The sequence below is a fragment of the Ciconia boyciana genome, chromosome 10 (genome assembly GCF_034638445.1).
Source record: "Ciconia boyciana chromosome 10, ASM3463844v1, whole genome shotgun sequence".
Lineage (NCBI taxonomy): Eukaryota > Metazoa > Chordata > Aves > Ciconiiformes > Ciconiidae > Ciconia > Ciconia boyciana.
The window spans coordinates 16,062,490-16,081,335 of record NC_132943.1 but is presented as its reverse complement, the minus strand read 5'-3'; the positions used below and the strand labels follow the sequence as shown (position 1 = coordinate 16,081,335).

The 18,846-nt window shown below is 39.8% G+C and overlaps 1 protein-coding gene across 1 annotated transcript in view; it reads right to left on the bottom strand.

Annotated features, from left to right (window-relative positions):
- Positions 1-18,846, bottom strand: part of CNTNAP5 (contactin associated protein family member 5) — a 293,622-nt gene that overhangs the window by 39,270 nt on the left and 235,506 nt on the right. The window contains exons 14-17 of the mRNA XM_072874139.1: positions 17,771-17,927; positions 8,548-8,675; positions 8,199-8,369; positions 5,879-6,097 (exon numbers count right to left, since the gene is read on the bottom strand). Of these exons, the coding sequence (XP_072730240.1) occupies positions 5,879-6,097; positions 8,199-8,369; positions 8,548-8,675; positions 17,771-17,927 (675 nt within the window). The remainder of the gene's footprint in view (positions 1-5,878; positions 6,098-8,198; positions 8,370-8,547; positions 8,676-17,770; positions 17,928-18,846) is intronic.

The window sequence follows — 18,846 nt, the reverse complement described above, 5'->3', positions numbered from 1 at the left end:
TTGCATTTGGACTGTCTACAACAGAGATTCACCCAAAAATTCCTTTCTCCCTTGCTCCCAAGACAAAACCAGGAACCCAAGCACTTAACTTTGCTAGTCTCTTTAACATACCAAATGGATAGCACAAAAACTTCTCATCAAGGCTTTATGCATCAAATTAACTTCTTGGGATTTGTATTTTGCTTCTCTGATACTACCAGTCTGAGTGCAAATCCTGTTCTCAGAGGTCTGCAAGGACTGTCTTTCCCCTCCCCTCTCCATACTGGAGTGTAATGGTCATGCCTTCTCCACTAGATAAGACAGAGTTTCATCTCAGACTACACCATGAGAGGACATGATGACACACCTCCTCCAGGACCACAGGGATTTACCAGGAGACACCTGCACTATCCAAAAGGATGCCACTCATTTTCAATGCTGAAAGCGACTGTCCATTGAAAGGAATGATTTTTGCCTGTCCCATCAGAGCAAGTAATGTGCCAAATTGGCCTGTCACTGGGCGGTTTGGTGCAGTTGATATTATCTAGCCTGTACATTTGTTTGGGGTTTGCTCCTTCTACTATAATTTTTTTTAATTAACAGAAGAAACATAGCCAGGTGCAAGGATATCCATGCTGTGACTGAGGATTATAAAGCAGTCTAAAGCACTTAGATACCCAAGACCCATTAAAAGAAACTGAGAAATGGCTTTCTAACTCCTTTAGGCTGCTTTAAAATCCAAGCTTGTTTGATTTTGAGTGTACTGGCAACGAAAAGTTATTTTTCTCTTCCACTTTGTACACACAGAAAGCTATCTCAGAAGCCTGCCACGTACTCCATGTGTGCCAATGTCAGCCTTAAGCAGACTTTCTGTCTTTATTCTAAGTTATTGCAACAGGAGTAGCTGTAGAAAAACTCTTTCTGGTACTACATAAGCAAATACATAAGTGCCTTGTGAGTCAATTACACATTCAACACAACAGCTAATCATACAAACATTATTTAATCTACACTTTTGTCTCTTACTGACTATGAAGAACTGTTTCTCCATAACAGATAGAAACCATAATTGGATACACTCAGATATTTATAGGAAGTGATGGAATAAAACAAGAATTGGAAATTTGAATCTTGTCACATTGTGTTGCTACTGTTGAGGAGATAAAAGGAGAGGGATTAGATTTGAACACCTCCATTTTGACATCCCTCCTTTTGGTTTTATCTCCAGGCAGATCCAACAAGAAGGTAGGCATTTTCTATGGTTTATTTTGAACAGCACGTGTAAGACATCATCACTGAAGTGGAATCCTGGGAACATCAGGCAATGACAATTTCTTATACATGCTATGTGGCGTGCTGGCCAGAGCAAATGTAGGTTCTGCTCCCCCAAGGGGAACATCCCCCAAAGACAGACATGCAGGGCAGACGACATGTCAGTGAGATGCAAGAACTGCCAAGAACATTGAATCAAACACAAAACAGGGCAATGAAAGGTGGCAGGGCAGAACTGAATGGAGAATAGGTGGTATGGAACGAAATGATACCCGAAGTCCAGCATTTCTGTGAACACAATGAATAGTATGACCACACGGGAAGAAAGATCTGATTCTCAGCTCTATCAATTCCTTTTATACAATATCGATGTATAAAAGAGACTTTGGGGTAAACAAATCACTACATGAATGCATCTTTCCAGGATACGTAAAACTAGTGCTAACTTCTCTATCTGCGATGTTGTATCAGCTCCAAAATAGAAGTATTTCTGTGTGAATTAGAGTGCAGATAATGAATTACAGCTACTTTATGCTTATCAAGGCCAGAAGTGAGTGAAGAAGCTTTCTCGCAGATAGTACTGTTAATCCAAGTAACGTAATGTGAGTTCAAGCCCGGTAAGACATGCCTAACGTTCAGAGATACTCCACAGAAATGCAGTTTAAGAACATTAAGCACACCCATGGTTACACCTAAGTACATAGAGCAAGTTGAAAATTGATTTTTACCCTAGCAATGACCCAGGCAGGCTTAAGTTCAAGAACACGCACAACTCAAAATTAGCATAAGGACAATGTAAGTCATGGTGAGACTCCCAGGTTCTGCTATAGTCTCTGAACATCTGGATTTCTCTGCTGGAATAAGCAACCATGACATCCCAACACTGAACTCACAGTCATTATATCTGTCATTATGTTAGTATCCCTCTGAGACAACTCAAGTTCACATTTTTCAGTCTTCAGGACACAGCTTTGCATTAGTTCACAATCAGTGTTTTCTCCATACAAAAGGACTAGACAGTTGTGATTTGGGTTTTTTTGGTTTGGTTTCTTATGGAAGAGAATATTTGCTCACACATGTGGTACATTTTTATCTCTGAATCCAGACTTTTTTAATTCCTAGCCAAATTTAAAAGAGAGAATATTATGTTATCCCATATTTCAAGAAAACTGGAAGCAGGGTAAATAAGAGAGAAACAGCATCAATGTCTCCACTCAGGAAGACAGAAGTGTGCATTCACCTCTTACCATGCTCTGGCCATAAAAGAACCTACACACATAAAAGAGAAATCCTTCACTGTGCTTAGTCATTGGAAAATCTTCAGTAAAAGCCTAAATCTCCTAAAATGCCTAAGTCAGTCAATCTGAAGATAAACTTCCAAGGGAAGTCAGGCCTTCTTAACTCCCCTCCTTACAAAGTATTTAAAGGCTGATTAACTTCCTCACAGCGTCTTAGTATCGCTGGATCAGAAGTAAATGAAGCACAGCTCCACGACTGCCTACAACCAACTGTTTTGTTAACATGGCTGGAGAAGGCTTCTGTTAAACTTTCTGTACTATAAATCATGGCAAGTAAAAAGTCTGTTTGATGGGCCAACTTAAAAAAGAAACCAACAAACTAACAGAAAAAACCCCAAGAGCTACATTCTTCTATTATATACAGTCCCAAATATATCTGGGTTTGGGGTTAAGAAGGAAAAACCTGGCCAAAACAGAAGTAAATAACGCATTCACAAAACAGGCAGAAACAGTTGAGAAGGAATTAATTGGTCCAAATTAACAGAACTTTAAAATTATGTTATATGCCAACTGCCCCTGTAGTCAAATTTTACAAATGTCCAAATTTATTTTATTTGTGTGATCTACTGTATACAACTCCCTAAAAGGAAAAGATGCAAACCCACCTCACATATACTGCATATAGGTTGACGTCTCTGAAGCAAGAGGAAAATAATCGTAGTTTGAAAGCTACAGTGGATCTCCATTCGATCATCATCATAATGCTACATGATTCTAATATAGTTCCTTCATCCCAAAGGATCAATAAATCCTTCCAGAAGATAAATAAACTAAATTAAATTTTGACATTGAGCCTTATTTATGAGACTTACAAAATATTTGAATTGATTCTGGAGAAGAATCAAGAAAAAAAAAGGTTATATCTTAATGACTAGCTACCTCCAGTGTGGAAAGTTCCATGTTTAAATGGAATGAAATAGGGAGATTCAATCAAAAAATATGTGGAACATTTTAAAAATAGCAAATCACGTCAGTTATTAATTAAGAATGTGCATACTAATTGTGGAAACCCCTTAACCACTGCCAGTATGCAGAATGCTGCAGAAACAAATGTTGTGGATTATAGGGGGAGTAGGGAGTAATATTATGTGCTGCTGCTTCTTTCCTTTTTACAATGTTGTTTATGCATTTATTTTTCAGATGGGATAAAATTCTCTTTGCATGGCTGAGGTATTAAATCAGTTGCTTCCTATTAGAGATTGGAATGAGACCTTCAGTAGAAACAAATTATGCCACATCTGTGTATTGCTGGACTTCTGCCACCTTTCCCTGGAGCACCCAGGGACAAACAGTGTCAGAATCAGGAGGCTGCCCAGGTTTCCATCTCTTCTGACTGCTCTTAGGAAAACTCAGGAAGTCACGTACAGCTTTGGCCTTCAATATGGTAGAGCTAAGGGCTGAAACAGCACTCCTAAAACCATTAGGTTTTCTGTCCCTTTTGTTCAGGGTTCAGTAAAAGTGTGGATGGACAACTGAATGCAATCTATTTACTACAGAGTGAGAATTTTTCACCTCTTGGCTGAGATAAAGTAACGATGTCCTAGAGTTTACTGTAAATATTAAGTACAATCAGAGAACAATTTAGGTTGGAAGTCACTGCTGGAGGTCAACTGGTCCAACCTGTTCCTCAAAGCATGGCTACATTCAGATGAGGTACAGATTCACTTCTCCACCAAGATTAAGGGGACCTTTTCTGCACAGCTGCTACGCATCCACTCCATCCCCAGCTTGTGCGGATGCATGATGCTATTCTGCCCCAGGTGCAGGGCTTTGCATTTGTCTTTGCTGACAAGGGTTCTTGTTGGCACATTTCTCTGTTGAGGTCCTTAACTACCATGGATTTCCATGATGCAATTCATCAATTATGTCACTTTAAAACCACCATGAAGTTCATTCAGGTAACCTGTTTATTTTGCTGAGGCAGAGAAGCAAGCTTATCGGCAGATACTGCTTTTCAGTTGTGAGATGGTAAGCACACAATCTATGACATATCTGATAGATGACATGATAAATCCTTCACTTTTACTCCTTTAAAAAGACACAACCAAAAATTTGCAAAAGCCTATCCAGTCATTAAATTCTCTAAGTTTTCTAACTGGAAACAGTACCTTGGCTAGATTTCTCTGATGTTTCTAAGGTGTTTAGCAGCCCAACTGTACTGCTTTCAGGCCTGGCCTCCCGCAGAACATGTTCTTAGGATTATCTTAGCATTTGAGAAACAAGCGATTAGCAGTACGCTTCATACCAGAAAACAAAAACCTTACACTGTGACAGTCTTAAGCCTCCCTTCTGTGAGTTCTTCAGTGAACCTTTCTCCAGCTGAGTCTATCAGAGATCATTTTAGGTATAAATCAACAGCTATGTGGGAAGGACTCCTGGGCATTGATGCAGCTGTATCTATTCACTGCTTACATTCAGAGCCCAGTAATTAGTGCACACATACACTATAAAAAGCTCAAATAAATACGCCAAAATCTTCTTAAATCAAAGGGTGTGGATACACGGGTAAACTTTATTAAAATTAAATGACAGATCGAGGTTTGCTATAGCATTTCAGGTAAGTAAGAGAATGCATTTTAAGGAAAGAATCAGTTGTTACCTCAGTGGCCCTGAATAAGAAGCAGGTTACAACCCACTCCATCACTGAGCGGATTACTCAGAAAGACAGTGTTTGAGTATAGGAAAGGGAGAAGTCCATTTGTAATCCCTGATTATATTATCAAATACAAGCTGGTCTCAATCTAGGTTTCATTTGCAAGGGAGATAGGGAAACAAACTATGCAAACAGAGATTTCTTTTTCTTTTCTTTTTTTTTTTCCTTTGAGAGATCACCTTCAGTTAAAATAACTGTATTTGCTTTGACTGTGTTCATAGTTCTCTCACACATACACTCTATGGCCAAATAAGGGTTTTGGCAGGCATGCTTGAAGGAACAGACTTTAAGACCATCAGGCTTTGCCCTAGAAACTTATATGACAAATTTGTGCTTTTTACATTGCATCTAAAAAGAGATATCACATTTCCTACAGCAAATTACACAGCCAGTGCTGCACAAGAAGAAATACTACCAATTCTTCGGCAATAAATATGTTTCAAGCAATCTTAGACCCTAGAAATACCACCTAGTATAGTATGGCTAAACTATGTTTAGTGCTTTGAGTATAAAAGGCAGGAGTTTGGGTTTACTTTATGTTGCCTATGCAGGAGTGGAAGAAGAGAAAACAGAATTAGACCACCACATGAAAGTTCAATGGTGAAAGAATAGCATTACCAAGGTATGGACATAAAAATATTGTACACAGCTACAGAAATCCTTAAATGGTCCCTACCTACAAATAATTGGCTGTTGAGCTGCAAGCGGAAGTGCCCCTCAGCAGGTGCCTCCAGGACCTTCTTGGGGAGGCTGTCCACCTGGAGAGAGGTTTGCTTGAGGTTCCTCTCCGCTCGGACATAGTGCCACTGGTTGTCATTCAGGGGTGTGGGAGACTGCACAGTGGCTTCTGTGGGGCCATTCCCGACATCTATGGAGAAGGTGATCTCTTTGGGGGCTGGAATAGATAAACAGATATGAAGAGGAAGTGAAGGTCTGAATTAAATCGTGGTTTTGACATCGAGAAATCTTACATAAATATAGGGTCCATTAACTTTTATGTTAGCAAATAGTACAGCATCATTTACCTCCTATCTCCTACACAGCAGCTTATACATAAATCTAAGCCTGCAGCCTCACTGTTTGATCTCTGCTGTGATTATGCTTGGCTGTGGGTATCCATCTTTTTTGCTATAACAATTACAGTGCTCTAGAAATAGTAGTTTATTCTCTTTTTGAAGTAGAAGTGCCAAATGCTCTACAAAAGTCACACAATGGTAGCAAAAGATTTTGGACAAATAATGCTAAGATGGGGGAAAGGATGAAGGAGCTCTGACTAAATCTTTCAAAATGCATGTACTTAACAATTACAGAACTTGGCTGCAAATGGTAGGAGAGAATCCTACAAGCATTTGTTTGCCTGCATAAGCCTGACCCAGGAAGCAAGGAAAAACAGATGAGCAAAACTAGTTCACTGGTGATCCTGAACTAAAGGGGCATATGTAACACATGTCCAGAGATAGTAAGGCTCCCAGAAACAGGACGATAATTGAAAAACAGCAGCCATATAAAGGAGTCCATCTTGCTCTGCTGGAAGCCTGAAAGGGGCCAGAACTTTTTAACACTCTTGTTACTGATTATTTTTCCTCTTCCTAAAACGCTAAATACACCAGAAAGACCAAGAACCAGGTCCACAGACTGCACAACCAGAAGGTTGTGGATTGAAAATTCATAAAAACCTGTTATTTCAAGCCCAACAAATTGGATAGGTCTGGTTTTGGAAGCTGCTTCTTAGATAGTTAAGATAGGAAACACTCCCCAGGGATAGACAAAGATCTATTCTGAGCCCCTGCATCTGCTAAAAGGCCGTTTCGCTTCGAAGCAGCTGGTCTGTGGAACTTTCTTGATACAAGGCCTTTAGGCTGCAAATTCCATCTGGCAGCAAGAAACACAACACCAAACTATTAATGAGAAACGTAAGTTTAAAAGACAAGACTTTCCCCAAACTTTCAAATAAGTCACTTCTCTGGGAGTACAGATTTAACACACACACAAAAGCTTTCACTAAACAATCCTCCTAGTTGTTTGCAGTATTTGTAATATTTGATATCAAAATGACATTTTTACTTCTATATCCCTGAGAATGAAATGCAGTACACTGAATAACAACCAAATTGGACTTTGATGTGCAATTAATAGTAAATCATACCTCATTACCTTGTGATAATGCACCATGACATTTACCATTGGTTTAATGAATCGAAGGGCCTTGGGGCCCTGTTTTATTAAATTTTATGTTGGGGTTATTACAAGCATATTATAAAATGCATAGCACTCTGTTTTTCCTAAGCTTGACAGAATTTGGAATACAGAAGTCATATTTCATGTGAAAGCCATGGTACCCTTTTGTCACTAATAAATATTTGAAGTCATCAGAACAGGAGTAAGGCAAAACCTCCCTAATTAAGTTCCCTGCTACTCTCCTTTATACACTGAGTAGCAGTTACACTGCAGTCACTTACTAGATTTTGAAGTATTCAAGGCTCATTACAACTGCGACTGACTTATCTTGCATTAGCATCCTGTCCTTCATAGACTCTCACCTCATAGCTGTAGCATACACACTGAGTTCCTCTGAAACAGTAGGGCTGCATCAGACTGGGTATGTGGCTGATACAGAAATAAAAGTGACCATCAGAGTGGTTGTATTAAATTTTTCATCTTTCAGCTAAAATTACAGTCTGCAGGTACATCTAACCACTAGCTTTTTCTCTAAAGAGAAAAAAAAAAAAAATCACCGTGGAAAAAGTAAATTCAGTCACCTGTTTGTTTAAGAAAGATAAACCTAGCCATAACAAGATTAAGTGTAATGACCAAGGCTATACAGGGAAACTGACAGGAGAGGTAGGTAAGTCTAGATTAATGAGTCTTTATGTCATCATCTTATCCTCTTCAGGCACCTCCAACTGTCTCAAGACAGAAGAAAATATGTCCTTCCCATTTCCCTGCACCTGTCAAATTGGGCAAATACACCAAGATTTCTCAACGGTGAAACTTACAGTTTATTTCAACTCGTATGAAGTCTTTAATCCCAAGGTTTTCCAAGAACACCCCAGAGACAGCAGTAGTTTTGAAGAAGAAGGAGATGTCCGCGCTGACCTCAGCATGGAGGGTGGGGAAGTGCAGGTAGGAGGCCTCTGTGTTGAAGGAAGCGGCGTTCCAGAACTGCCCTGCAAACACAACCCCCTTTTCTATAGTTAATTGGCACAGGACAGCAGCTGCGAGCTGCACGTGGAAAGCCACCTTTCATCAGATAAATATGTTTAAAAAAAAAACAAGAAGAAAAAAAAACAAAAAGAAAGAGGGAATGTTCTGTACCTATGGAAATTGAGAAGAGCTAGTACTCACTGTCTCCATAGCAACGCAAAGGGCCGATTTTCCAAGCAGCCTCAGAATTTGATCTGTTTGTGTCAGTGATCACTATCTGAGTTACAGGCAAATGGTCTTTGAAAGCAAGGAGGCCAGTATCATTTGTCCTGGATTATAATAAACAAACAGAAAGAGACAGATTAACCACAGACAAAATCCCCAGCATTCCTTATGCAAGGCACTGTTTCAAAGATGCTTACTTAAAGATGAAAGGTCTTTTGCAGAATTACCTAGAAGACTTGTGACTGGTACACACTGCTTAAGATACACACGTGCACGTGTATACTCCATGCTCAGACATAATACCGACCCCTGAAGATGCTGTATTTGGAGACATGAGGCTGACTGGTATGGATTGTGCAGAAGGACTGTGAAGCTGAGGCAGTGCTGCTGTTCTGCCCAATGGGCATTAATGTAAACTGGGCTCTACCGAGTTTCCTCAGCAGGATGAATTTGATGTGGATCAGGTATAAGCCCAAGTTTGCACTTCTGTTAAGTTAGCTGGAGACAGATAAGGGCGTTTATGCTGGCTTTATACTTTATCTGAGCAGGAAGAGGACATGCAATACCTGATCCAGCGTGCTGTTAGCCCAGGGCAGCCAGACAATACCTGATCTGGCTTCAAGATGGCTGGTACACAACTGACTCAGCACACTGCGAAGGCAGTGGAATTGGCAGAGTGAGTTTGTACTGAATCAGCCCTTTGCATTACGCGCCTGTGGAAATTTTGGTTCAGCAACTGAAATACTGAAAGCTGATTTACTGCACTGTTGAACTACAGTCTCTTGTTTGTATCAGCTGGACTTATTATTCAGCTGTGACTAACTTACACTCAGCTGCTAGAAAGGAAGAGAAAAGAAAGAAAGATTCCTAAAGGATCATTTCTTTGTTTTTAATCTGAGTGTGCTGGGCAAATTATTGTCCCCAAAATGCAGCATGCATTTCATGGCAGCCCCCTGGTCCCTAAGCTGATTCAGTGGCTTTGACTCTGGCAGGGTATGCAGATGTGCATTCATCCCACTGTACTCGAGCTGAACTGAGTCCCTCAGGCATCCAACCCTGACCTTACCAGAGCCAAACTGCCCTCTCTCTCTATCAATTGATTATAGAGGCGAGTGCTACCATATCTAACCTCCACAGTTATGAGTTTTTTCTTCTCCTAGCTCCTTTTCTCAGGGCTGAGGTCTGCTGTGCATCTGGGCACATAAGCCTGGCAGATCATCCTTCATGGAGCCGAATCTCAATAGTTTTGGAGAAAAGGATCCCTATCTCTGCATAGCCCAGTAATCTGCATGCAGGGTCTGGACTCAACTCACCTCAGAGGTAAAAGACTACGTCGCACATGGGGTTGGCAACAATGACCGGATCCAAAGTGCCAATAATCCCAAACTTACACCCACTGCTCTTTCAGGCAGGTATGACACAAAGCCTCAGGAAAGAGGTATCACTTTTTGAGCGATACCCCTGCCGAAGAGTCTGACATCCCAGGCAGGATCCTAGATTACCTGTATGCTGCTTATAATACCACCTTCCACAAAGGTACCTCTCGTTATAGTTCCAGCTGTGGGAAGGGACATGGGACTTAAGCAAAGAAATAATCAGGATGAACTCTGTAGCTGTGCTCTGACACACAACCTCAGATGTTTGCTTGGCTAAGTGCTCTACTCTGATTAATGTCAGAAAAAAAATAGAAGGGGTATTTTGATCTTTTTGATAAAGGCTGCATACATTTATTTTTCATTGTTTCTAATTGCATGCAGCACAGTTAATTGTCTCATAATTCCAAGGGGAAAAGGAGAGGTACCCTCTCCGACCCTAACATTTTTTTCTTGCTTCAGTGGGTGTCTGACATGCAGATAATTACAGACAAAGTGCAGCAAGATGAAATTCCCAGGCACGAGGCAGAGTGATGCCTTCAATACAGACTCAGAAGCAAAAATACCATGTATAAATCAAAAGTACGTGGTCTCCAAATCTCTTCACAGAGGTGTCTCAGCAGCATACTCGTATAGCTTATTGTATCAGTCTTTGAAAGTTAGTCTAAATGCTCTCAACAGGTTATGAAACAGTTGTAACAAAAGCTGTATCTGAGTATTTCTTAGGAAGATAACAAGGCATTTCAGTGGGTGGGAGGAAGAAAAGTAGGCAGAAAGAACGAAAGAAAGGCAGAAAGATGCACAGAAAGAGGACATAAAATATGCAATATACACATGAATAACTAAGCTGGCATTTACTTTTTTAAAAATAAAATTTAAAAAAAAATCACAAAATATTTAGGGAGTTTTCCTGCAGATTTATTTTCATTCAAAAAATAGTGCGGTCTTTTGACTAGCTATGATCAGCATTAAAATAAAAATCAGTATCTTCCTACAGCTACTACTGAAGATATCTACAAAAAAAATGAAATGGTGACATTTTAAAGATATCTATTCCACATCTCTGAAAACTGCATTGCTTATTAGATATTCTGTTATATTGCATGAAGTTCTTTTATATTGAATTTTATGAGTTTTTACTAGTTATATGCCAGTGTCTCAGAGAACTTTAGTAGCATAGCTTAACTGTGAGAAAGAAAAATATTCTAGAACTAATAAAAATCTCCACTTTTATGTTAATGCCTTGAAAACTCAATCAAGTTTCTCTTGAAGCTCAAACAGCACATTGTATGTATTTTATTCTGTCACATGTGTTAAAAAAGACTTGCGTAAGGATACGTATTCTCATACAAGCAGACATTGAAATAAAACCTATCAGAAAAACATTATACCCTTCAGAGAATGTGTTAATGACGGGAACAACATACCTGTTGTTGCACTTTATTATTTCATGGTGGGAAATCAAATTTTTGGTGAAAAGTCAACACCTAAGATGTGTCAGCTGAGAAAAGCAGAAAAGAGATTTAAAGACACTACGCAGGCCCTCATGGGAGCTAAAGTTTGAGTGTCTTAAATTCCTGGTATTCTTTAAATTGAACTTATTTCAGACTCCATTTCTTGCAAAGCACCATGACTTATCTTCTCTGTACATGGTACAACATGGCAGCCTCTGAAATATAGTGTATTACGCCTCAGACAGGAGCAAGAGAACTTAATGTACCTGTACAATAATTTCCTGGAGGCACTACTGTGGTACTACAAAATACTAATATTCCAGGGTTTGGACAAAACATTTTGAATTTTGCCTGAAGGGGGCTTGGAGATCACTTTTAATGTACTACAGTTTTCAAATAAAAAGTGCTATTTTCTGATAGAAAGCATCTGCACTATGATGTGCACATACATGATTGCCTTTTAAACAAAAATATAACCTTGTTAGATTCATTATTTTTGTATTTGTTCCCAGAGCTAGTTTTTACTTACATGTATTTTAATTTAGCAGTCCACATACACTTAAAAGTAGATTATATTTGGTTTTCCACAGCTGTTTCTCAGGTTAGCCAAAACCACTACTTTATTTCTCTTAGCAGGTTTCACATAGCACTCCGTGACCGCTTCCATCAAGCATGCCTTTTGTACCATGCTATGCCCTGCTTCTCAGTATTGAGAACTACGGGTGGGCCCTGCCTGCAGGAGGGGCCTGGAGGGTGATGTTCCTTGGCCAGGAATGTAAGTTAATCCTGATTTCACAAAAACCAAAGCAGGTTTTATCCCTTTCCTGAAAGGAGTCCTGTACATGCAGAAAACTATACAAATAAATTAATAAACTTGGGAAGTAGACCTTTTGCTTACCTGACTTGGCACTCAATTTGGCACAAATTCAGATGAAAATCTGAATGTTTTTCAGAGGGTAGAAAGCACTCTCAATGAACAGATGTTTCTCTGAGCTCTTTGCATAAAGGGCAGTATCAATTTGTACTTCCCACAAGCAAAACCAAACCAAAACAAATCCAATAATGCCCTTTAAATTAAATCACTGAAATATTTTTAGTTATGGGTATTAAATACACTTGGATGTCATCTATTTATCCGTGTCTGAAGATTAATGTCTGTATCTACCCAAAGGACTTCCTCAATAAGCTATGAGGCATGTTACACATCAAACAACTTCTCTATGTATGGGGGGAGTGGGGGTGAAGGAAAAAAAATAAGAAAAAAATTTTGCTGCAGGTGCAGCAATGCTAAAGATGATAGTGCAGCAACTGGATATTTTTAAGATGTAGCACAGGTAGTCTTACCTGTAAGTGACAAATAACTATTTTGATGGTAACATTATGAGACTATTTTTCTTCTTCCTGGCTACTAATAAAAGCATGCTCAAAACAATCTCACTCTATGGTATCCTAACAGTGTAAGCCATCATAAACTGGTAATCTCTAGGTAGCTGTTTCCATATTTTTTCTAACAGATGGTAGAGCAGTGGTGCCATGAAATATAATTTCTTCTCATATGATCCCCTATTGGTACGTTTTCTTCTTGTACATTAATGAAAACTCTGGTGGGGTCTGAGCCTTAGTAGCTCAGATATTCAGTACAGATTTTCATGAATACAGTACATTTGGGGAAAAGAATACTATCATCAGCAGATGTCAACAAACAGCATGAGGAATGGGCGAAACAGGCTTCCATCAGAGAAAGTTTTGAGCCCTGTGCAGGACATATCACTAGTAATCCAAAGGAATACCTTTTAATTGCTATTTTACCCACCACCTGCATCGAAAAATGCTTTACTGAGTACAATAACGTAGAGTCACGATAAAGAAAAAAACAGCAGCAGAAGGGGACACACCTAATAGTTGAAAGTAAGATGTAGTGGCTATATTTTGCTGAATTAGAGAAGAGGTACAGAGAAAGAGTTTGGTAATGATAGTAATGAACTGATTCCTGACAGCTCAGGGGCCTGCTACAGTCAGCTCTCTGCAGGCAGCTTTTCTAGTTTGTTGACAAATGCAGTCATGAAGGCAGATCTCCAAGACAGCTCTATACAGGCCAGGTCACCTCCGGCAGGGTTTATTTATGAGCTCACAGGCTCTGCAGAGTTGCCTGCACTGCTTCTGGGGGAACGGATTCAGTGTGGGATAGTGGCTGAGCAAACAAAACCTGTCAAATCTGGGCTTGTCAGTGGCTGGGTTTCTCTGCCCTGCTCTCCTCAGCCCTTCCAGTTTTAGCATCCTGGCTCTGGCACAGCTTTGCACAAATATAGCTCATCCAAAGAGGGCTTCATTCGCTTCCACGTGGCTTTGCTCCTGCTAGAACAAAGCTGGATATACTCACTATATCTGGGAACCAAAGTGGGTCTGACAATAGTAATAACCCCCCTCCCTTTCCCCCCCACCCCCTTCTTTTCATGTCCTGTGGTTTCCTTGTTGCTTGCAGTACCCCAAAGGCATGGTAAAGAGGTGATGAGCATTACTTTGGAAATGGGAAGACTCAAAGGCTTAGTTCCCCAGTGAAGAAGGTTGTTCTGGAAGATAAAAGATGATGATGCTCATACAATTTGAATAGTAATACTGGAGAATAGAAATAAAAGATGGCCAATCAGTTACTTGTCAGAATCAATACTGTCTACCACACTCTGCTGAGATGCCTGAGCTTCCTGTACAAAGTGACTTCCAGACACGCCACTCTTTCTGTACAAAATAAAAAGCTGTAAAGTTCTCCAAATTCACAAGGTTTCCAGGCGAATGCAGTCAGTAAGAAATGGGTTTGGTTTGATGACTGGCTTCAGTCAAGTGTTTGCATTTGAAGTGGAAAATGGATTCCAGACAGAGACCAAAGTAGCAAATGGACACCAGGACAGTCATGTGCCACCACGGCATGAAAGAGGTTCCTCCCATTTAAATTAAAGGTTTGGTGAGCAGCAAGACTTTCATTGCCAAGGCAAGAGAATTTTGCTTGAGATGAAAAGACAACCTGGGAGAGGTATTTAAGGATCCAAAGGATCTCTAGAATGGACTTAAGATAACACAACTCTGTCTGCATTTCAAAAATGCTTTATTCTTTAGATCAGTTTAACACCTTTCCCCAGTAATGCCTGCATCAAGAATGCACCTTCTGTTTGAAACAGGGCATATCTTTTGAAAGACAATCGCTTTGAAGGTAAGTGCTTGAAGCTATGGCAAATCCGTCTCATCTATACATAATTTGTCCCAACAGTTAACTATTCTCAATGTTGGGGAAAGGGAAGAGAGAGAAAGAAAACGTTTTCTGAACTAGATTTAGCTTTAGCTTGCAGCCACTGGATTTCTGTGAATGTTCCCACCCACTAGCAAGAGCTTTCAATAGTCAGGAATCTCTCTTTTCTGGAGAGATGCATAAACTACAGTCAAGTCACATTTAACACCTTTCCAAATCCCCTGTTTGGGTCAGCATGACAACTTATGCCTCCGCTCCCTCAGTAGAGGTCTCCTCCCGTTCTCCAGCAAATACCATGAAGATGTTCTACTATTCTGCAGTGACAGAATTAGCTGTCATCATACTGCAGACTTTGGAATTATGGTGAGGAGCTGGATGGAAAAAAGATACTTTTCAATAGAATGCTTTAATAAAAAGAAAGGTGAAAAATACAAAAGCCTTCCCCATATAGCATGCAATCAATTATATTCCTGTTCATCTGGCCTGCATAACTCCAGGGGGACTAACTTGGTGTCAAGTAAGAGCCCAGGGATAGGTGCTGGCTCAGGTATCTGCTTAGATATCATTTAGAAGTCAGCATGCCTAGAAGTGCATATTGTGTGCTGCCAAATACCTGGCTCAGGACTTTTTTCAGGTCTGTTTTCTCTTGGTTTCTGTTTCTTTTGCTGCTCTGAGAAATTAGTAGCTTCTTCTGCACCCAAGACTTAGTCTAGGGAAACCAAATCAAAGCAAAATCCTAAGCCTGTGTCCTCCTCAGAAGGACGCTCCAGCTATTCTGGTGAGTTCCTACCTCGGAGCTGCAGCGAGCAGCCTGATTTATCTAAAAAGAGCAAAAATGATTTTCTGGTTTTCCACTCTGCAGCACCCGTTTTATTTCATGCTAAGGCAAATAAATGCATCTATTGCTGTCTTGCTCCTTCCACTATAATGTATAGCAGGTTAAAGTCACAGTTCAGATCTCAACAGGTTTCAGATTCAAATGCTCGTTATATATCAGGGGTCAGTGTTCTAGCAGAGAAACACAAAAGCAATCTTCAAGAGGCATGAAATTTCTTATGTTTAGAAACTCTTTGTAAAGGTCAAGAGTTTTTTAGCTTTTAAAAAGGCAACCTGCAATTTAGAATACTACCAAAGTCCAAATTTCAAATGGATTAAAAACCAAAACAAAACACCTGAACTCCCAAACCAACAAACAGTAGGCAATTTAGCTGAGGAAACTTCTATGCATATCCTGTTATTATAATGAAATTAGGAGAAACAAGTAGCTCTGTGAGCTGCCAAGCTAATGAAGCATGATTTCCAACATCTCTCTCCCATGAGGGTTTTCCAAAATCTAATAAAAGTGTAAGCTTCCTTAACTTCCTTCTTGTGGGTTTTAATTGGCTTTTTCGCTTCAGCCTGGCACAAATTTTCATCGAATGTGTAATTTCTAATACTTTTGAGATTTCTCCTTCTCTGTTAAAGATGTCTGAAATGTGTCTGCTTGTTCAAAATCATTGGGCGTGGGGGGAAAATGGAGATAAACACCCACAGCATAACTCGCTTAGGTCTCATTTCCTTAGGAGACTCAGCTGAAACATTATAAAACTGCATTTAGCTTTCACTTTGCATTGGTTTGTACAATCTAGTGGTGCATGGTCCTGCAATCTCAGAGTACAACCCCAATGGCCTGCCAGCGTAACACACCCTGCTCTGCTTGAGTAGCAGCTCACTGAAAAGCAAAATGTGGATTATGAACAGAGGCAAGCACCAGTAAAAACAGATGCTTTTGATGCTCATGTGCAAACCTCAAAGCGCTTCTGATAACCAAACATTAAAGAAAAGATAGATTAATATTCACAGCCAGGCCTTTCTGTACAAATCTATACAAATCAAATTCATAAACCAACATTTACATAAAGATCTTCCTGAAGAAATCCCCTTACAGCTATGATTTTTGAAAGTGAATAGTGACCCCAGGAATATAAAGGGTCCAAGAGAATAATCACATTGTCTGGAAACAAGGCCCTCTTGCAAATGCCACACATCAAGCAACCAAAAAAGCCCAACACTTACAGTGACAAGTCATTTCTGATTTTTTTGTTTTGTTTCAAGACCCCTTACAGTTCCTTTCTACTCATTCTCTTTTAAGTGAAGGTTTCACACAGGTAATTCGGACACTATTTCAAACACAGTAGCCTATTACAGCAAGACATTTCTTGTCTACTTCCATTATTCATAATTTCTGAACTACTTGAGGTTAAAATATCTTTTTTTCAGAGAAAGGGCAGCAGCTCCTATCAGTGAGTAGTCCGGAAGGGAGAGAGGGTGAAGCAGAGTTTTCATATGTATTTTCACAGTGTTTCAAATTGTACTTTCAACAACACTCATCTGACATTTCTGTCCTCTCCAACACAAGCATGGAATTAATTGGAAAGTTCACCAACTAGCTCTCAGCTGATGGAGAGACTCTGAAGGTGCAGAGAATGGGAGAAGGCTGCAAGGTGGCCTTCGCAAACTCATGCAGCATCGGGGCATAACAAAGGTCCAAACCCGAGGAAGGCTTTGAATGTTCATGCTGTAAGTCTAAAACTTCCTATGGAGACTTAACCAAAACCTACAGAAGCCAAAGGAAGTCTTTCCATTGACTTTAAAAGGCTTGGGGCCCAACGTAAAAGAAAGTTAAGGCACATACAGATATACTGTTTCATAAGAAAAATACAAGTCTTTTTGATAGTACAGATTTCTTGTTCTTTAGCTGTCTGTACCTGAATTTTGCTGTCTATGCCTGAATTTTTTCTCTGATGTATACTCATGCACCAACATCCTAGAGCCTTTATTCATGCAATGTTCCAATTAAATCAGTGGAAATTTTTAAACAAATAAAACAACTGGATTTGGCATTCAACAACAAAGGTTTTTTGAAGACAACCCATCCCAGCAACCTGCTTCGGCCACATATCTTGTCTTTGGCTCAAATAAGAAATTTAAGATTAAATCAGAAGTCCAAATTCTAGTTTGATTTTCATTCTCATTTGATCATACTCAAGCCATTCAAGCTTCCTGAGCTGTGAATCAGGAAAAGATTTAAGCCTTCTTGCCTTACTTCCTATCCCCAGCTCTCACACTACTACACACGTTAAAATTATTACCATTCTTCTCTATCTGCGTCACAGTTGCAAAAATATCTCATATCCAGACAACTTTCTTCCAGTCCACATGCACACTGTTGAATGCCCGGAAGAGATCCTCCCCAGTAAAGATGCTTTTCGTTGGCACGGCCAACCCACCAAGCAAATGGCATTCCATCTGGATGAAAGGGGAAGAGAGGGGGGAAAAAGAGAAAAGAGAAAAAGAGAGAGAAAGAGAACTTGATAAGCAAATTGGAGTCTCCTGAGAATGAAAAAGAGAACGGAGGTGGACATGTTAAATAATACTGAAAGAAAAGATGCGAACTACAGGTGAAGTAACAAATCATAAACTTTGCCCAAGTTCCATTTTATGGAATACACATTGAGAAAGCAACAGCTCTACGGTAATCCCATTTGGTTTGAGGAGCAGATGTTTTCCCCATAGGGCTCATGTGCCAATCACCCATGACAACCTTGGCACATTTCAGCTGCAAAGACTTTTGACGTGCGAACCCAACACCACTGTCTGCACCAGCTGTGTCCAGTGTTTTTGTGTGATGCTAGAGGGGAAAGCTGATCACTGAAGGAGTGTGAAAACAATTCTCCTGCCAAGACTCACAATGCACAGCTGTCTTGAACCACCCAGGATTGGCCAAGGACCTCTTGCAGAGTCTACTTGTTACGAAGGAGACTCTAGCTCTTAGATCAGGATTTTCTACCTTAAGACTTGTATATAAAGAGCAAAAATCTTCAGAAATAACATACAAACCGACCTATTACTATGGGCTTAACACAGTTCCTCTCAAAACTAAGACCAAAATTTGTATCAGTTTCTAAGGGAGCAGGACTAGGGATTTTAATGTGCTCTCCAAGAGTGGAATTTGCAAACGCAAAGCTCCATAAGATATTAAAACATCCTAGATTAAGGATTCAGGTAGGAGATAAGTGGGGAAAAAGATTTCCGTACATGGGAATTAATTTGTCTCTGTGAAGTTATTTTCTATCTCCAGGAGCTCTAAGAACTATGTATTTATATAAACCAAGATAGTTTTTGTTTAAATTTCATAATCCGTTATACATCAAGCATTAAATATTAA